Consider the following 20,448-nt stretch of genomic DNA (forward strand, 5'->3'; position numbering starts at 1 on the left):
GACACCAGGCCCCGCGGCTCCCGGTGCTACATCTCACACGGACATCGTGGGGCCCCAGCTTCTACCCATGTTGCCTGCAGCCCTCGCAGCTGAGGGATTAAGAAGCAGGGGCTGGTATTGGTAAGAGGCCTGGTGTGCTCCCGGGCCACAGAGCAGCCACCACAGGCTCCACTGCAGCACGCAGCACAGGATATCTGGCCTTTACGACCGGCTCCAAGGTCACCTCAAGTCCTGCAAATGGGAGCAGGAGGCCCGCCCTCTACACCTGCTCCCTGTTGCTGGGAGAGCAGCACATGTGAAGGACACGCAAGCTTTGGACTTTTATTAGACTTTTTAAAACTAAGAGCAAATATCACTAGGTGCTTTTTATAGCACCAAGAAACTTCCTGTTAAAATAAACACATGCCAGCCATTTACCTGAATGGGAAAGCCACACAGGCAGCGCCACTGTCCTGTGTCCTTGAGGTGATGCCCTTGGAAAGGGGACGGCTGCCTCCCCTTTAAAACCCCGGGAGGAATGAGCACCCCTGCTGCAGCAGCTCCGCACGGCCCCTCAGCTCTGCGCCTCAGTAGACTCACCTTTGTAAATTGTTTTTCTTAAAGCAACAAAAGGAGAAACTCGGTATCAAAGAATATCAGCTCCTGGTTCTTGGGAGAATTCTCATCATCTTTGGTGGAAGTCACCTTGCGGGTGAGTGTCTAGTGCCTGAAGGCTGTGTGACTTGTGGCCGGTTGGAGGCTGGCACCTGCCTGGAGGCCTAGCAGGGTCCCTCTGTGTGACCATGGCCAGTGCTGGCCAGGTGGGTCCGGGAGCAGGGATGGCAGTGAGTCAGTCTCACCACTCGCTGACCACTGGNTTATAGCACCAAGAAACTTCCTGTTAAAATAAACAAATGCCAACCATTTACCTGAATGGGAAAGCCACACAGGCAGCGCCACTGTCCTGTGTCCTTGAGGTGATGCCCTTGGAAAGGGGATGGCTGCCTCCCCTTTAAAACCCCGGGAGGAATGAGCACTCCTGCTGCAGCAGCTCCGCACGGCCCCTCAGCTCTGCGCCTCAGTAGACTCACCTTTGTAAATTGTTTTTCTTAAAGCAACAAAAGGAGAAACTCGGTATCAGAGAATATCAGCTCCTGGTTCTTGGGAGAATTCTCATCATCTTTGGTGGAAGTCACCTTGCGGGTGAGTGTCTAGTGCCTGAAGGCTGTGTGACTTGTGGCCGGTTGGAGGCTGGCACCTGCCTGGAGGCCTAGCAGGGTCCCTCTGTGTGACCAAGGCCAGTGCTGGCCAGGTGGGTCCGGGAGCAGGGATGGCAGTGAGCCAGTCTCACCACTCGCTGACCACTGGAGCACCTCTGGGTTGGTGACCCTTACAGGGGCTTGTCTTCTGGGGGGTGCAGGGGTGAGAAGACCCTGGGGTCCTTTCCTTGGTGCTGAAGCCTGGCTTTCGGGATGCTGGCTCCTCAGCACTGCCCGTGGGGACAGTTACTCGGCCTTGGGTTCCACCAGCTCCATGTGGACAGACTCAGGAAAGATGGGGCACTGTCTGCGAACCCAGACCCACCTGCGAGTGTCCTTCCTCCTCTAGAATGAAGGGTGCCAGGCTGATGGGGGTGCTGCTCACCCTGGCTGGTGTGCTGCACACAGCCCTGCCCCTGAGAATAGCCGCCTTCAACATCCAGTCTTTCGGGGAGACGAAGATGTCCAATGCCACCCTCTCCAACTACATTGTGCAGGTAGGTCCAAGCCAGCCTGTCCCCAAGGAACCTGTGGCAGGGTGAGGGGTGCTCCAAAAGGCCCTGTGAACACTGGGCCAGTGGTCTGTCCTGAAGGTGATCCCAGGCTCTCAGGCCTCTGCTCTCAGCCTCCAGTCAGTTGTGGGGACAGGGTCTTTGTCACTCCTGTGGCTGACATCAGACCAAATGGTTGTGAAAGTGGTTGTGAAAGCGCCCTGGGCAATAGCAGCTTGGCTCTTGCAGGGACTTGGAGTGGGCAGGGCTCAGACACCAGTCTCCACCCAGCCTGTCCCTGCTTAGCACTGCTGTGGCCCTGTCCCCAGATCCTGAGCCGCTATGACATCGTCCTGGTCCAGGAGGTCAGAGACAACCACCTGACGGCCGTGGGGAAGCTGCTGGACAGACTCAATCAGTGAGTGAAGGTGACGGGGTCCTGGGGACGCACATGGGGACAGTGACCATCCCTTCAGGGCATGCTGCCACTTTGGGTAGGCCCCAGGGACACGGGGATGGGCAGGAGCCCTGCTAGAGGCAGCAGGATGTGCCCTGTGGGTCGCTTGGCTGGTACCTGTTTCCTCAATCTAGAGACAACCCCAACGCCTACCACTTCGTCGTCAGTGAGCCGCTGGGCCGAAACAGCTACAAGGAGCGCTACCTCTTCTTGTTCAGGTAAAGCACGGGCACTGGCAGACAAGCCGCCGCCCCCGAGGTTTCGGAGGGGAGGGGAGGGGTGGGGAAGGAAGTGGAGGCCACAGAACAGGGTCCAAGTTGGGCTGCCCACCCTCCCAAGTGCCCGTCGGGCAGGGACAAGAGGACACAGATGGCCAGGAGCTTTGGGCTGGTGGGTCTGTGTGACATCCAAGCTTAGACTGGGCCCCTGACCGCTGCAGCAAGTGGGTTTAGTGAGACGAGGCAGTGAGCCCAGCCCCAGGGTCCGCACCCTCTGGCATGGCCTCCCCCAGACCTGACCAGGTGACGGTGCTGGACTCCTACCAGTATGACGACGGCTGTGAGCCCTGTGGGAATGACACCTTCAGCCGCGAGCCAGCCGTCGTCAAGTTCTCCTCCCCATTCACCCGTGAGTGCTGCCGCCACAGGGGCCCCTCTGCCTGGCCTGGCCAGGGGGCCCTACCTGACCCTTCTTAGGCCCCCATCACAGTAAACCCCGGCCACGCACCCCTTTGGGGAGCTTGCTGCCCTCCCACCGGTGTTGTGGTCTTACACCTAAGTTACTTGGAGAAATGCCCACCCCCGCACCCTGAACTGTCTCATGAACCCTCCATCCCAGCCCTGGACACACGACTGAGCCAGGCTAATGCACCCTTGGACCAGGACTGCACCCCAATACCCACTCCCCTCCTCGCTTAGCACAACTACCTTCTCCTTAGAGGTCAAGGAGTTTGCCATCATCCCCCTACATGCGGCCCCGTTGGATGCAGTGGCCGAGATCAACTCTCTCTACGATGTCTACCTGGATGTCCGCCAGAAGTGGGACATAGAGGTGAGACCCCACACACTGGACTGGGCTGCTAAGGGCCCTGTTGTGCATGGACCAACCCACTGTCGTCTCCTGCTAGGATGTCATGTTGATGGGGGACTTCAATGCTGGCTGCAGCTACGTGACCCCTTCACAGTGGTCATCCATCCGCCTGCGTACAATCCCGACCTTCCAGTGGCTGATTCCTGACACTGCTGACACCACGGTCACGTCCACACACTGTGCCTACGACAGGTGAGCAGGGTCTGCAGGCCCCAGGCAGGGACAGGGACACCTCCACAAGCAGCTGTGACTTCTGTCTAGGCCCAGCTTCAGAAGTGGCTCCCAACAACTCACCCCTCCTGAGCTTTTGGCCACCTACCAAGTGGGACATGTGAGGATATCATGCTGCTAGTTTTCTCCTACGGGCGGTCTCAGGTGCACAGGTCAGACGGTGGCGCCCAGTTCGGGCACCCCCAGGTCTGAGTCTGGCCAGGCACAAGGCTGGTCCTGGCCTGGGGTGCAGGCAGGAGCAGGGGGCCCTCCCTGAGCAGTGACAACCCAAGGGCCACGTAGGCCAGATGGGAGCTGCCCCTGCAGCCTCCTTGTTCGGAACTGTGAGGGTGAAGGCCAGGTGCTCGGGCAGGGTGAGGTGCTCAGGTCCCTCAGCTCAGCTTCTGGGGGAAAGCTGGTTAGGGCGAGCGGGCGGGACATGCTGGGATCTGAGGTTCACCTGTGCAGAGCCAGACAGTGGGCTGACGGAGGACTTCCCCGTGTCTGGTGCTGCAGGATTGTGGTCGCTGGAGCTCTGCTCCAACATGCTGTTGTTCCCTACTCAGCTGCTCCTTTCGACTTCCAAGCTGCATATGGACTAAGCAACCAGACTGTAAGTGACCACCCTTTATAGAATAGAACTTTGGTGGGGGCCTCGTGTGCAGGGGTGGAGTGACATCCAGACCCACGGGACTTACAGCAATTGCTGTTTTTGTCGACTTGAAGGAACCCCTTCTCCACAGCCCTGGGAGCTCTAGGGACACGAGCACTCCAGAGTTCACTGTAGGTTTCCCCACAGGCCCAAGCCATCAGCGACCATTACCCGGTGGAGGTGACGCTGAAGAGGACCTGACGAGAGCAGGTCCGGGGCCCTGGCGAGAGACTGCGAGCTTCGGGGCTTGTGTGTGGCCGCTCCTGGGGGCCTGCACAAAGCACTGAAGATGCTGGATGATCCCGCTGTCCTGTTCAGGTTCTGGGGGTGGAGTTTAGGGACCCAGGGCGAGTTCACTGAGCACAGGGCCAGCGCCCCCTCTCCCCTCCCCACTGTCCCCTGACCACTACACCAGCTTGAGGAAGGGGGTAGAAAGTAGGCTTTTCCTCACCGTACCCACTTCCATCCTAAGCATAGGGTTGTGTCAACAGAGTAACTTACTGACAGTAAGCACACAAAGTCTAACATTTAGATTAAGAAATACTTTTTAGTTGAAGTAAATAAAGCTCAAAAGAGGGTGTTCTCATTGGTGGCATCCAGTCATTCCTTCCCACTCCTCTTCCCACGGCCGAGGCACCCAGTTCCGCTGCCACTTCCCCTGGGGCTTTAACAGTGCTGGGGCGGTGTGGGGCTCCCGCGGCTGCTGTGCTGCGCCCCTGGACCGCAGGGCCCAGCCTTCCCCATCAGTGTCGCTCCAGAGCCTTGACTAGCAGGTTGTTCAGGCGGCCCACCATGGCTCGGGGGTCATCGACAAGCCCCGCTGTGATCATGGCGTTCTCGTAGATCTGAAAAGACAGGGTGGTGACCCTGTTGATGGGAGGGGCCTTTCCCAGTCCAACCCTTTCCCAGGGACATTTTGATGTGGAGAGAAGACAGGGAGGGAGCTGTTCCTGCTTAAAACGGTTTCACAGCAAACTGGGCCGCCCGGCCTCTAAGGAAGACTCAGGCTCGCAGAACTGGCAGCCCTCTGTTCTCAGGCTCCAGGCCAGGCTCCAGGGACTCACCTGATCCACGAGCAGCTGGGCCAGGTCAGGCTCACTCTCTCTCAGCTGACTGAGCTTCTTGATCAGCGTGTGCCTGCAACAGAACCCCCAGAAGAAAGCTCAGGGCTGTGCACCCCAGCGCGAGGGCCTCTAACTTCTGAGCAGTTGGAGTTATCAGAACATTCACAGCTGTGTAATAGGAAAGTCCAGGATAAAAAAAGAGGCACATAAAAATTAGAACAGAGTCAATGATCATTGACAGATCATATGATTGATTACACACCCAAAGGAACACACACGAGTTCTGATGTCAAAAGATGCAGTAAGTACCAAAATTAATCTCAAGTAAACACTGAAGGGACAACAGTTAGTACTTAAAAAGGCACATGTGGGTGCTTAACTAAACTAAAGAGACTGTAATTAAAGGTGAAATGTCCCCTAAATTAACCCAAACATTTATCATGTTTTTTTTGCACTAAAAATTTAATTTTAAACTTAAACAATCTAATATGCAATTCATGAATAAAATAAACATAGAAGAAAAGGCCAGGAGAAGCTGAGGGAGAAGTTCCAGGTATTAGAACATATTATAAAGTTTCAGTAATAAAACAGTTCAGTTCTGGAAAACGAAAAGGCAACAGTTAAGTGCAAAAAAGTCAACAACATACGAAGAACTACACACACACACACACACGGGAATTTAATTTTGTACCTGATTAAAGACAGCATTTCACAAGAGTGGAAAACAGGATAACAGGCCAGCCAATCAGAAAATAATAAAGCTAGATTCCCACCACATTCTTTAGACCAAAGCTAATTCCAGAAGGATCAAGTGTTAAATGTAAAAATTTAGGAGAACACAGGGAGGAAATGTTTTATAATCTCAGAAGGAAAAGCCTTTCCAAGCAAAGTACTGGGCTGGCCAAGAAATTCTTGTTTTTTTTTCCCATAAAAACACATTTTTCATTTTCACCAATAACTTTACTGATTTGGATATTTTGAGTATGTTGGCTATTTCCCACATGGTATAATGCTGATTGTTCTCAATTAATGTACTGATTTGATCACTATTAACTTCATGGTCTACCTGACCGTGAGCATCGTCCAGTGAGAAATCTCCAGCACAGAACTTCGTCAAACCACTTTGACACATTCGATGTGTCAGAGCACCTTCTCCATACACTGCACAGATCTTTTTTTTGCGTGTCAGTTGCATTTTTACCATTCTTGAAATAATAAAGCACAATATGCCAAAAATGTTGTGTATTTTTTCTACCTTCAATATTAAAGTTACTACACAAAAATTCGCCAATTTGCTAATTTTTTTAAATGCATGCTGATATAACAGCTGTCACAATACAATTCAACAAAATTGTTTTCAGTGGAGTTACAGACAGCTAAGAGCTACTAGAGCCATCTTATGGAAAAAACCCTACAAACTCTTTGGCCAACCCAATACAAACCCGGGAGTCAAAAAGGAAACGATATAACTCAAGAGAACATAAAATGGAAATGTTTTTTCCACACAGGAAATATTCCATACATATGGTGTCTGATCTTACTCATAAGAAATGCACATCAAAAGTATAATTTCTCACTTAGGAGAATAGCAAAAGTTGACAAGTTTGATAAAATTGAAACACTGAGGGAAACAACTATTTGTCTCACTGCTAAAGACAACTGGGATCTGTAAGAATTGAATATGGACAGTGCTCTGAGACTTAGCAATTCCCTTTCCTCAGAGCTCTGTTTATGATGAGAAACACTTTTTAAAAAGCAAGGTGAGAACGTCTGTACACAGGTTTCCGCCGTGTAACAGGGAGTCCCAGATGACCTCGATCACTTATGTGCACGGTATCTCCAGAGAGATACACACGAAACCTAACGTGGTTGGGGACAGAGGTAGAAGGGAAATTTTACTATAAACGTTGATTCTTTTGAATTCTCTGCCATGTAAACATACTACCAATGTTAAAGGCAAATAGCATTCAAAAAATAAAGCCTGCCCTGGCTAGTGTGGCTCAGCTGGGGGTGGGGGTCGTCCTGTACACCAAAAGGTTGGGAGTTTGACTGCTGATCAGGACAAATGCCTGGGTTGTGGGTTCCATCCCCAGTTGGGGCACGTATGGAAGGCACCCAATCAATGCTTCTCTCTCTCCCAGCCCCCAAAATCAATAAACTTAAAAAAAATAAAGCCTTACAGCAATAGAAACAAGCACTTCCACGCAATTCTTACGAACCCACTTTTGTGCAGAACTGGCTAATAAATCAGATGGGTGTCCAGTTGGCATCAGCATCCCTCTCCGTCAGGGACTCGGCTGGAAGCCGCACTCCTTCCCAGAGAGGGAGGCGCTCACACCACGCAGACCGGGGCCGCTTAACACTAAGGTGTCAACACATTGCAGGATGAGCCACAGCCAATTTAGCGTCTTCCAACCAGTAATTATGTAGCTTAGAAAATGTAAAAGGCACTTCCCTCTCCTCCCAAGTAGTCTATAAAACAAAAAACTGATGGTTATAAAGCAACATGGAAAAATATGATAAAGGGATAAATGAAAAAATTAGGCATGTACTATTTATAAAAAAACACCTGCAAAATATGAGATAAAAGTCCAAAAGAATATACCAAATCAGCTACAGTGACTTGTGAGGGTAACACTATGGATCTTGTTTAAATTTCTGTAACGTTTTTGGTAAAGTGTTTATGTAATTTCATTTAAAAAAATTTACTGCTATATACAAAATTAAAAAACACTTGTCTTCAACAGTCATAAAATTTCAAAATATCCAATAAGTACAAGACATCTAAGAATAACTACAAAAAATATAGGAATTCTACAGAAGACATAAGGGAGCAAAAGACATTAAATAAGACCCAGTACTATATTATGTGCATGGGTGGAAAGAATTGATATTATAAATAAACTAACAGAAATAACTGATATCACAAAATGTACTAAACCTTGAAATTAATTTGTGTACAAGTGAGGCCCTGGAGTAGCCGCGACAAGCTTGAAGGGGCACAGGGGGTGGCCACTCACTGCGAGCAAAGGCCTGGGGACAGCCGGGGGTGTCAGACAACGCGGCACCGCCACAGGCAGACTGGACATGTGTGGGGACACTTGACGCTCTGATGGAGAAGGCCATTTGGATCGCTGGGGAGGGGGCAGAATAAATTCATGATTCTGGTGATAGATTTTTTTTTAATTGTCATCTGAGGGCATGCTCATTGATTTTATGGCGATGGAAAGGGAATGGGAGAGAGAAGGACAAAGACACTGATGTGAGGGAGAAACATCACTCATTGCCTTGCCCGCGCCCGGACTGGGGAGTGAACCCACAGCCCAGCTATGTGCCCTTGGCTGGGAACTGAACCAGCAACCTTTCAGTTTACTGAACAACGGTCCAACCAAGCAACATCGGCCAGGGCAGTGATAGATTTCTTTCTTTTTGTTAAATCCTCACCCAAGGACATTTTTTCATTGCTTTTAAAGAGAAGATAAGAGAGAGAAACATTGCTGTGAGAGAAAGACATCGAGACATCAACTGGTTGCACCCAGACCAGGGACTGAATGCACCCAAATCAGAGATTGACCCGCCAACCTAGATTTGTACTCTGAGCGGGAATTGAACCCACAACCTTTTGGTTACAGGATGATGCTCCAACCAACTGAGCCACACTGGCCAGGGCAATAGATTTCTTAAGACCCATATGAGCACCTAACAAAAAGTTACAAATTTGATTATATGAAAATTAAAAACTCCTTATCAAAAGTCATCTTAATGTAGGGGGAGGGGTGGGGAGAAAATACAACTGTAATTGAACGACAATAAAATAATTTAAATTAAAAAAACAGGCTCTGGAAGGAAAAAATACATCTTAATACAGGTGAAAAGAGAAGAGAAATCTGTAACTGATAAAGTATATAACATAACTGCAAACCAATCTTTAAAAAAGAACGTAACAGGAACAAGAGCAAAGTCTCACAGGGTCTGTCACGAGGAAGCCAAGGCCCTAGGTAAAGGTCGGGACTTTGGGGTCTCGGGCTCTGCAGTGGGGAGCTGGCAGCAGCTATATACACTGGGGGGCAGCTGGGCACGGCCACCCCAGCTGCCAGCACACGGCAGTTTCCTGCCTGGGTGCACAAGTCAGAGAGACACACACACACGTGTGTCAGCACGGGGACAAGAATGTTCAGAGCAACCTGTTCCCAACAGACCCAAAGGGAAACGACCCGAATGTCTGTCAAAATAGAATAAATAATTGTGCTGAGGCAGATTCAACCCACGAAGCGCACTCGGCTATGAAAACAAACCACAGCCCCTCTGCGGGGACAGAGGTTTCTCACACCCAAGTGAGGAAACTGAGACGTCACACAAACAGGCAAATCGGAGCTTGTTAAGTGCGCACAAACAGGCCATAAGGCAAAGCACGATCCTCACGGGTCAGGACTGTGGTGACCTGACAGGGACAGAATTCCAATGGCAAGAAAATGGGGTCATCTGAGGGTCGTCAAATTCTTTTTTTTTTAACTTTACATGGATATAAAGTTAAATTGAATAGTTTAATTACATGGGTACTGTATTTATAAACATTCATCAAACTGTACATAAACTTTATGCACTTTTCCTAGGTTTTGAATAGAAACACAATTTTAGAGGTGGACCTGGCAGGCCAGAAACACGCACGCTATTCCTGGGCATCAGGGGTGGAGGGGCCGCAGCCTTACCTGGGGTTGACCTCCAGCGTGGGCTGCAGGATCTGAGTGCGCTCCTCCTGCGTCTTGGCCAGCTGCTGCGTGCGCAGGAAGTGCCGGGCGGCCCCCATCTCCAGCACAGTGATCATGGCAGGGTGGGTGTCTAGTCGAAGAGTCACCTGTAAGCAAGGCCGGGGGACCAGGGGTGAGGGGGACCCTAGGACAAGCCCAACTGCCCACCAGGCCACTGGCTGCTCACTTCCACTTTCTCAGTTCCCATCTGCTTTAAAAAATGGAGAAAACAATCAGCCGAGCTCACCTGTCCCACCCAGCAACACCTCTGGGCATATGTGGCTACAGCGTGTAAGCGCACACGCAGAAGTGGCGGTGACGTGCCTGGTCTCTTCCACATATCACAGCTTCACCCACCACTGGGAGAACTCCCACCAGGCCGGTGACTCCAAGCCAGCAGGCTAGCCAGCTGTGTGCTCACTGCAGCCCTGGCAACCGAGGAGTGGCCTACCCTCCACAGGTCTCACCTTCACGTTGGTGACACGCGACCCCAGTGCATTTCTCATCCAGGCCATGAGGTCCTCCATCTCCTTCTCTGACAGGCGGCCATCAGCTGGAGGAGAGAAGTGAGTGAGCGCAGAGGCTCTTCTCCACAATTCCCACCTCATTCCCACTGGGGGCCCGAAATGTCGCTGTCCCCACGCCAGCTGTCCAAGAGCCCCACCCCCAACCCCTAGCCACTGGCACAAAGAAGCCACCAGCGATGCTTACCATCTAAAATACAACAGATAAAACTGAACCTCAGAGGGACATTTTTGGTTGCCCTGAGGCCCATCTAGTTTTACTATGGCTTTAAAAAGACTTCCAGATTCTCTTAGGAAGCCAACTTGGAAGGGGCACTGGGAGGACCTGGGAATCTAAATGGAAACGTTTTCTGTTAATCATTAAGGTGTCCCCAAACGGCTGCTCTCATGCAGGTTAGTGACCCCACATAGAAAAAGGAAAGTCCCTGTAAACCCACGTTGTAGGACAGAAGAGGCTCTGCCACAACCAGTGGCAGCCTGGGGCCACCCCAGCCCCCCTGCACTCCCAGGCCACCACCCACACCTGCGCCTGGAGAGAAGGGACAGAACCAACCTGGGGACCCGTCCTCAAACTTCTCCTCCTTGTAGTGATCGATGACGATGTCTGTTTCCACAGAGATCAGCTTCTTCTTGTCAAACTCACGAAGATGGAGCAAAGTCAGCTCATCAAACTGCTCATAGCAGAAAAGAACCTGTGAAGGCCCAAGAACATCCCCATCAGGCTTGAAGAAGACTCCACCCATGACACAGAGGGTCACGGGAGTGAGGGCTGTGGGCAGGGCCCCAAGTTCTGGAAGAGTCGTGCTGGATACTGGGACTTCCTGGGCCTTTGTGCACAAGGCAGTTACCAGAGGGTGGGAAGGGAAGCTCTGGCTGTCTCAGCAGTAGAAATAGGGACTCTACTTACAGAGAAATCCTGTGTCACCTACAGAGAAACACAAACTAGATGGCAGACTTTAGCCTGCACCCCTGAGCCCATGGATGATAAATCACACTGCCTGGCTTTCCCAGACCCTGGGCATGTTCAGCCATTTCTCACTAAGCAGAGAGACGCCCCCCACCGCCCATCCTGTGTACTCAGACCCACCTTGTCCTCCAACCAGCGGCCCCCACTCCAGCAGCCTGTAGGCGCTGAGCCTGTCCCGCCGCTCACCTACCTCCATGTTTTTCTGCTTCATGGCCTCATAGTAGGGTGAGTGCTCAGCTAGGTGCCGGTTGGGGGTGCACAGGTAGTAGATGTTGCGGGTGCCAGCCTGCATGCGGCTGGCGTAGTCCATGAGACTGGTCAGCTGTCCAGCCGGCAGTGCCGAGGACTCATATCGCAAAAGCTTTGCAATATCTTCCTAGAAACAGACAGAGAGCAGGTCACTGCTCATTACAGATCCTTGCTCAGAAATCCTCCAGAGTAGCTGGGCACCGACCTGGGAAGCCTATGGCTCAAGGGAGGAGAGGCTCTGCTGGCTCACTCCCGGCTGGTGAGCCCACCACATTCTGCAGCTGGGGCAGCTCCCACAGGGGCCTGGTCCACAGATGGACTCCAAAGTAGCTCAACTCCCAGGGACCCAGTGGACTCCAGCCAAATCTGGCAGGCCCCGCATCAAAAGTTCAGAGAACTTCAGAGAGCACCTCCCTCCCCAAGTGGCCCACGGCCTCACAGAGAGGGGCTGTCTGAGTAAGCTGTGCACACCCCAGGAGTAGCCAGACCATCCCTGTGGCAGAGAACATCCCTGGACCAGCGTCCTCCCTCCACCCCTACTCACATCAGGCATGTGGGCACGGGTGTAAAGTCCCTATTTCCCAGCCTTCCTCTAACCAGATGACTAGTCTGATCAATGGGGTGCAAGTAAAAGTGGGGTATGCAACCTAGAGAATGGGTCCTTAAAGGAGAAGCTTATCCTTCCTGTCACCTGAAATGCAGTGTAACTGCTGGTGGGAGATGCCTGGTGGGGCTTGGAGCCCTGAGGCCATCAGACTTGATAAAACCTGAGACATAAACTCTGCCTTCCCTACGCCACTGAATTATGGACAAGCACAGCACGGACAAGTGCTAGGGACACAGGGAGGAGCCATGGAGGGTGTGCGTAGGGCTAGACCCAAGTGAAAGAGTGACATGATGGAGATGAAAGGTGGACAGAAAGTGGGAAAACAGAAGTCAAACCAAGGATGTGGAAACCCACACGGTGACTCAGGCTCTAAATCAGGTTCTAAGCTTGTACACAGGTGCACGTCGCAGGTCCCCATCGACGCACACAAACACACTGAGTTAACCCTTATCGCGCCCTAGCTGGGATGCTCAGATATGCCACTGGCATGTCCTGGGAAGCTCAGCTTTCTGGCCTGCACTAGCTTCTGCCACAGCCCAAGCCAGCACATAGAAAGACCCAGGAACCTGGGCCCTACCTTGACCTCCTGTTCGGCAGTAGTCACAATGCCCTCTCTCATGAACAAGCCATAATCTTCAAAAAACTTGGCATATTTCTCAGTGTCTTTTTTACTCTGGTCAACGAAGAATTTTATTAGCCTCTGTTGTAGAACATCCCGAAGTTTCCTACAGCACAGAAATGCATTCATCATGAACAGGTAACTTCTATGAAATACTAACAGACAGAGGCTAAGGGGGAAAAAACATTCTGCTCCACTAATGATCATTCTGGACAAATTTTTAAAAATGCAAAAAAGAAAAGTGACTCTTGGCAAACATCCAGTAGGAAAACACGCGCCCCCTAGAGGCAGAGATGTGGACTGACACCCTTTATGGAGGGCAATAGCCCAGCCTTAAGGGCTCCAACTGTAGAGATTACACCCTGGGAAACACAGCCAAGACTTACGCAGCAGGAGTTGCACTGTCGCACATAAAAGAGAAAACAGTTATACACAAGCTTGGTGTTCAACAGGAGAGAAAAGGATGAAAGATAGAAAAGTGCACTGTCATTAAAAATCACATCCTCTAATACTTAATGACATGAAAAAGTACCTGTGTTAAAAACCATTCTCTCCCTCTCTTCCCCTCTCTCTAAAAATAAACAAAAATCATTTAAAAAAAAAAAAGACTTTCTGCCCTGGCTGGCGTAGCTCAGTGGATTGAGCGCGGGCCTGTGAACCAGATGATCACGGTTCGATTCCCAGTCAGGGCACATGCCTGGGTTGCAGGCTGGTTACTTGCAGGCTAACTACCAGCAGGGGATGCACAAAAGGCAACCATACATTGATGTTTCTCTCCCTCTCTCCTTCCCCTCTAAAGATAAATAAATAAATAAAATCTTTAAAAAAAAAACTTTCTGCTGGTGAGTGTCGCTGAGTAAGCATCACTGAAGTTCCCTCTCCTGCAGTCATCACAGGTAAGTCAGAGTCTCCCAAGGAGCGGGAATGGCCACGGAAGCTCCTCTTCAATGGGCATCCGAGCTCTGAAACAGCAGAGGAGTCTGAGGAGCCATGGTGAGCGATGGGGATGCCCACAGACTGTGCGGTGATGAGATGCAAACACTGAGCGCTGCAGGGGCTCTGGGTTTGTCGTGTCGCCCCTGTGGAGGAGGGGGACGCAGGGGGGAATGCGAGGCACACGAGGTGGGTGGGTCAGTTGTGGAACCAAAGAGGGCCGTCTCAAGAGAAGATTCTCAAAGACCGGGTGCCCACCTCACTGTGAAAAAGATTTTTGTCGGTGGTATTAAAGAAGACACTGAAGAACAGCACCTAAGAGATTGTTTTGAACACTGTGGGAAAAGTGAAGTGATTGAAATCACAACTGACCAAGGCAGCGGCAAAAAGGGAGGCTTCGATTTTGTCACCTTTGATGACCGTGACTCTGTAGACAAGACTGTCATTCAGAAATACCGTACTGCGAACGGCCACAACTGTGAGGGAAGGAAAGCCCCATCTAAGCAAGAGATGGCTAGTGCTTCATCCAGCCAAAGAGGTTGAACCGGTGCTGGCAACTTCGGAGGTGGTCATGGAGGTGGTTCTGGTGGGAATGGCAACTTTGGTCATGGACGGTCGAGGTGGCTTTGGTGGTAGCCGTGGTGGTGGAAATGGTGGCCGTGGGGGTGGCTATCATGGACTTATAATGATGGAAGCAATCTGGGAGGTGGTGGAAGCGACAATGATTCTGGCGATCACAAAATCTATCTGCAGACTGTGGACCCATGAAAGGAGGAAACTTTGGAGGCAGATGCTGTGGCTCCCGCGGTGGTGTAGGCCAGTACTTTGCCAAACCACGAAACCCAGGTGGCTATGGCGGTTCCAGCAGCAGCTGTGGCAGTGGCACGGGTTTTCATTGCTACCAGGAAGCAAAGCTCAGCAGGAGAGGAGAGCCGAGAAGCGTCAGGGCGGCCCCAGGTTATGGAGGATTTGTGGGCGGAGCCAAGCACAGTGGCGGCAGGGCCTCGCTGCTACAGAGAAGATGTGTTTAGACAAGACTCATGTGACTGGGCAAAAAACTCAAGGACTGTATTTGTGGCTAACTGTACAACAGGTTATTTTAGTTTTGTGCTATGGAAAATGCAAAACATTCCAACAAAGGGTTTTAATGTAGTGGGGGTTTTTGCATCCATGTTGTTGATTACTAAACATAATACTCTGATCATGATGCTAAATAAATGTGTTAAAAAAAAAAGAACGAGCCCTGGCTGGTGTAGCTCGGTGGACTGGGCATCAGCTCGCGAACTGAAAGGTCGCTGGTTCCATTCCCAGTCAGGGCACAGGCCTGAGTTGCGGGCCAGGACCCTGGCTGGGACATGCGAGAGGCAACCAATCGATGTTTTTCTCATGTGTCAATGTTTCTCTCCCTTTCTCCCTCCCTTCCCCTGTCTCTAAAAATAAATAAAATCTTTAACAAATGTTAATAAATAACTATGTTCAATGTAAAGAATAAAAATAAAGAACCACTAATATTATTGGAACTAGGCATATTTTCATTTCCTTCTTAATATTTTACCTTTCCTTAAAACAACTCAAATTACCATATATTTCCTTAATAACCCAGGGTAGGGGAGCAGTAATGTTCAACATCCATTTAAGCTTTTTCTCTTTCACTCACGTCCTGACTCAGGTATTCGGCCACAGTGTGGCATGAGACAAGGCAGCACCTGAACCTGTGGCAGGGGAGTCACAGCAGCTAGGACAGAGCGGAGAGCCCCAGGAGGTTGTCCCCACAGGGTGAGGGTGGGAGGGGCCTGGCATGGAGTGTCCATGCCCGGGAACCCCAGAGAACAGTGTCCAGGCTGGGGTAGCGGGCAGCCCCCTGCGTGAAGTCAGAGTCCGAGCAGGTGAACAGGTGTCAGTGTCATAAAGGGGGGGCGACACTGGGGACGACACTGGTGAGGGCAGGCTAATGCCCCTGGCGGGGGACTGGTCAAAGGGAACGCAGGTAGGAAGAGAGGCGCCTTCTGAGCATCAAAGGGAAGAAACAAGAGGAGCAAGACTAGGAGGCGCCAGGGGTGCAGGGAAACTCAGGTACAGAAACAAATGCAGATGCACACACGCGCGTGCGCGCGCACGCACACACACACACACACAGACTCACGTTCCTCCACTGTCTACTCAGGGGGCCTGGCAGAGGAGCCAGCCCAACAGCAGCGGCACCCAGGGCCCAGATCTTGGCTTCTCCATTCAAACGAGCCCAGGCCGTTTGAGTACGTCATTCCAGGGCAGGAAGCAATGCAGGCAAAACAGAAGGGAGCTTGCAACACCTTGTGCCAGAAGTGAGGAAGTGCTCAAAGCATGACAGGACATGTCAAAGGGCCCAGGAGTCGGTCTGAGTGGGTAAACTGGGGACTATTTGGGCATCAAAAAAAACAATGACACTAACAGATAACAACCCACTAAGTAAAACGGGAAATCAGTTCATGACAGAAGTGGTGGGACGTGGAGGGATCTGAGGGTCAGAGGGCAGTGGTACCACCAGAGGCGGAACTGCAGGTCGGGGAGAATGTCCTTGGTCATCAGAAATCCCCCCGAAGGTATCTGGGGAAGATGGGGCATCAGGTGGATGGCTTACTTTCAAAGGGTGCAGGGGAAAGGTGTCCTCTGATCACATCTCCGCCTTTTCTCCAAGTTTATGACTCTTTCAAACACTTCATTTAAGGCTGACTTTTTTCCTTTTTCTTTTTTAAAGATTTTATTTATTTAATTTATTTATCTTTGAAGGGGAAGGAGAGGGAGAGAAACATCAATGTATCGTTGCCTTTCGTGTGTACCCTGCTGGGAGTTGGCCTGCAGGGAACTGGCCTGCAACCCAGGCATGTACCCTGACTGGGAATTGAACCGCGATTCTCTGGTTCGCAGGCCCGAGCTCAATCCACTGAGCTACACCAGCCAGGGCTAAGGCTGACTTTTTTCTTACCAAGATGAATCTCAGGCTGACAACCTAGCCCTTGAAAACCACAAGCAGCAACAAAGTGGCTGGACCCTCCCTGCCTGCAGCCTGGGGTCAGCCAGGGCCGGGGAGAGAGCATGCGCCTGTGGTCAGACAGCATGAGTTCAAACGCAGGTTCACTCAGTGATTGCTGTGGCCTCTCTGTCACTCAGTTTCCGCAGCCATGTCACGGCACCTAGCAGTTCCCACTTCAGAGGATTCTGTGAGCTGTATCGGTAAAGCTCTGGGTGAGAATGAGCACTCAATAACAGCAGCTACTACTACAATCACGGAGGGGACATGAGAACCGCGGCCACCTCGGCCCACAGGGATTCCAACAGCAACAGCTCCACAGGAGGGTCTGGTCCGAGGCCTGCCCCTGGCCTTCACAGCATCACTGACCTTCTGGCACCGAGGTCACACATTCTCCTGGCTCTGTGGCTGTCATCTGCCTTGTCCACACCACAGAGAGCCTGCCTGGACTCTCCAGCTGTGGCCACCCTGGGTTTGGGTGACGGAGGCTGGCTAAGGGGGGAACGTATGACAGGGCCATCGTTTCCCTCAACCAGTCAGTCCCCAAACGCTTTTTATTAAAACGTGGAGCAAAACATCAGGCAAAGCACATGAAATCTGCATGCGTTCTCCAGGCACACGGCCCCTCAGACTTGGCCTCGCTGCGGCTCCTCTGTCTTTTCTCGGCTCCTTCCAGCCACCCCCGCCCTCTCGGTGAGGGCCTCGTCTCAGCGAGTGCCCGCTCCCAGCAGCTCACCTGATCAGAGCGCTCTCCTGGAGGAGCTCCCGGCTGAGGTTCAGGGGGATGTCCTCACTGTCCACCACACCTTAGAGTGACACAAGCACATCAGGACGCTGGTGGTGCCCAAGACTCCACCCTGCCCCCCCGAAGGGCCACTGGCCTCCCACCAGGCTCTACATTGCGCCTCAAAGTCCGCATGACATCAGGCCGAGGGAGGGTAGACAGAGGAGGAAGGACAAAGGGAGGAGACTCAGTGAGGCAACACCACTCAGCCCCTGCAAGTCCTGACGTCCTGGAATCGATGGAGCCTCGGTGAGGACGATGCGACCAGGAGAGAAGCAGGCGAGTGAGATGCTGCAAGCCTTTGCCAGGGAAGTTTCTAAAGTTTCAGTGTCACTTTGACACTGAAAACCACCTTCTGGAATTTATGTTCAGTCATAAATATGTCATGAGTACTTTGTACCTTTCTGCGCCATGATGAATACAAAGGTTTAAAAGCTGAGATTTTGCCCTGGCTGCTGTGGCTCAGTGGACTGAATGCCAGTCTGCAAACCACAGGGTCACCGGTTCGACTCCCAGTCAGGGCACATGCCTGCGTTGACGGCCAGGTCCCCAGTAGGGGGTGCACACATCGATGTTTGTCTCCCTCCCTTCCCCCCTCTCTAAATATAAATAAAATCTTTTTTAAAAAGCTGAGATTTGTATTAAACTATAATCTCACTCAAATGCAAGGCAATTTGTAGCTAAATCTGAAACTCATGTAATATCTTTAAACAGTAAAATAACTCAGTTTAAACCTGTCTACCTGTCCCCTGTCCCCAAATCAACCAAGACGAGTACCTGCAGGGGGTCAGCTTCCTGGGAGGCTCTGTGAGCTCGCCCAGCCAGCAACTGAGACTGCTTCCCTTGACCCACACTCGTGAGATATGAGCCCCTCTGACCAGTTGGCACCCGGGCCGTAGGCGAGGAGCCACTCCTGCCCCAGGGAGTCAGCCCCATACCTCGAATGAAGCGCAGCCACTTGGGCAGGACATCGCTGGCCTTGGTCTGGATGAGGACCTTGCGGCTGTACAGAGAGACGCTGGAGCCCAGCTCCCGACTTACATCAAACATGGATGGTTTCTGGGGGGCAGGGACAGGGCAGAGTCAGCTACACACATGGGGGCGACCTGTAGGGTTGCGGGGCAGCCCTGACCAGGACTTTGTGAACCTCCCTCCCCAGCGCTGGCCCGGCCTGGGAGCTGTCAGGTGGACATGCAATGATCCGGAAGAGATAGGCCAGGAAACTTATGTCCATCTGTTCAAAATCCCAGCACCCGGGGAGGACCACACACAGCGGCCCTGAAGCAGGCCTCTCTCTAGGCAGCTGCTGCCTTACCCACACCACTCCTCACGGAGGGGGTGAGAGGAAGGCTCCCATGTCCCTGTGAAGAGAACCAAACCTGCTAGGGGTCAGCAAACTACAGCCCATAGACCCGCTCTGGATCGTCACCTGGTTTGTGTAGCTTAGAATGGCTTTTTCATTTTTAAATGGTTGCAAAAAAACAGCAAATAAAGGATATTTCATGGCATATGAAAAATATGTGCAATACAAATTCCTGGGTCGAGAGTTTCCCGGACCATGACGCTGCTCATTCACTCAGGTGCGGTCCAGGGCACCCTCATGCCAGTGGCAGAGTGGAGGCTGTGCGGACCCCACAGGGCCCAAACCAGTCCCTATCGGACCCTCCACAGAAATGCCTGCCAAGCCCTGCTCCCACTCAGTGCTTTGGAACTTGCAGCTCGTACACACATCACATGGGGATCATGTTCGAGTGGAGACAGATTCTGGAGGTCCCAGGAGGGCCCAAGATCCTGTGTTACTGACAAGTCTCAGAAGACAGTGGTGCTGTGGGTCTACAGAGGGCACTCAGAGATGGGGGTTGAGAACTGCTCTTTCCAAAGTGGACAACGGGTGTGGGACATTAAGAGGAATCCCGTCAAATGAAGCCAGGAAAGGCCTGGCCCAACCCCTGAGCAGGTCTCTCTGCTGCGGGTTGTCAGAGCCTTCACGGTGCTGCCGTGAGCCAGGAAGTCTTAGCAGCAAAATGAAGTATGGAGAACACACGGCGTATCTGAGCACGCTGCCTGCAGACAGAGGGAGCCTCGGCCTGCTCTGAGGGCCTCCCCTGCAGGTACCCTGAACCAGCACCCTGTTTACCAACACCCAGGCCATCAGGGCCCAAGGTCTCTGTTCCACCCCAAAAAACACCAGGTACAGCAGGCCCTCACTTACAACTCTGCGCTCACCTACCCAGAGGCATAGGTTTTTCTTTCACTCTAACGCTGCCAAGTTAATTTTGTGATATGTTTGTGCTGCACTGTCTCCACTCAAGAAGTGCTACTGGTAATGGACAACACTGTCACTAAGGGCGATGCCCCCCACTCGGAGCTGTGGACAAGCCACATGCAGCCCCAGCAGCTGAGGGTGGCCGGCCAGGCCTGTGCTCACTGTTTCTGGCACGTAGAAGATGCTGCGGATGCTGAGAGGGGCGTCCGTCTTGTAGTGCAGAGTGTAGCGGGGCTTGTCGTGGGCCTGCGCGATGTAGCGGTAGAATTCCTCGTGCTGCCACTGGCCCACGTCCTTGGGGTCCATCATCCAGATGGCCTGAAAATGGAGATTAAAGGGGAATATTAAGTTTAAGACACATCCTCACCACAGCCTCGTGGGGCTGAGCTGGTGGAACCTGTGGCGCCTGGGTGCTAGTGAGCACTCCCTCAGGATGAGCTGAGGCCCAGCCTCCCAGGACAGTGTGGCAGCCTCAGGTGCAGGGCCCCCCCTGCCTCCAGCCCACCCACTCCAGCACTCGGAGGAGGGGTGTCCCAGAATGGA

General features: G+C 51.9%; 2 protein-coding genes and 1 pseudogene across 3 annotated transcripts in view; 2 read left to right on the plus strand and 1 right to left on the minus strand.

The window, feature by feature from the left end:
- Positions 1-535: 535 nt before the first annotated feature.
- On the plus strand, positions 536-4,723 carry DNASE1 (deoxyribonuclease 1). 2 transcript variants are annotated; one of them, XM_037029958.1, is made up of 9 exons: positions 536-691; positions 1,588-1,735; positions 2,059-2,147; positions 2,321-2,404; positions 2,698-2,813; positions 3,124-3,236; positions 3,313-3,467; positions 4,002-4,098; positions 4,285-4,723. In XM_037029958.1, exons 2-9 carry the CDS (start codon positions 1,589-1,591, stop codon positions 4,336-4,338), a joined length of 855 nt encoding a protein of 284 aa, XP_036885853.1. In that variant the 5' UTR covers positions 536-691; position 1,588; the 3' UTR covers positions 4,339-4,723. The 2 variants fall into 2 exon arrangements, with proteins under 2 accessions (XP_036885853.1, XP_036885852.1); XM_037029957.1 differs by lacking the exon at positions 536-691 and adding an exon at positions 1,016-1,182.
- TRAP1 (TNF receptor associated protein 1) overlaps positions 4,665-20,448 on the minus strand; it is a 60,848-nt gene continuing 45,064 nt past the window's right edge. Inside the window, exons 9-18 of the mRNA XM_037029956.1 lie at positions 20,068-20,223; positions 18,578-18,698; positions 17,592-17,661; positions 12,874-13,021; positions 11,631-11,816; positions 11,027-11,165; positions 10,417-10,502; positions 9,911-10,056; positions 5,202-5,274; positions 4,665-4,982 (exon numbers count right to left, since the gene is read on the minus strand). Of these exons, the coding sequence (XP_036885851.1) occupies positions 4,881-4,982; positions 5,202-5,274; positions 9,911-10,056; positions 10,417-10,502; positions 11,027-11,165; positions 11,631-11,816; positions 12,874-13,021; positions 17,592-17,661; positions 18,578-18,698; positions 20,068-20,223 (1,227 nt within the window). The 3' untranslated portion in view covers positions 4,665-4,880. The remainder of the gene's footprint in view (positions 4,983-5,201; positions 5,275-9,910; positions 10,057-10,416; positions 10,503-11,026; positions 11,166-11,630; positions 11,817-12,873; positions 13,022-17,591; positions 17,662-18,577; positions 18,699-20,067; positions 20,224-20,448) is intronic.
- Positions 13,863-15,063, plus strand: LOC118975758 (heterogeneous nuclear ribonucleoprotein A1-like; annotated as a pseudogene).

The sequence above is a fragment of the Sturnira hondurensis genome, unplaced genomic scaffold (assembly GCF_014824575.4).
Source record: "Sturnira hondurensis isolate 20B ecotype Veracruz unplaced genomic scaffold, ASM1482457v3 Scaffold0020579, whole genome shotgun sequence".
Taxonomy (NCBI): domain Eukaryota; kingdom Metazoa; phylum Chordata; class Mammalia; order Chiroptera; family Phyllostomidae; genus Sturnira; species Sturnira hondurensis.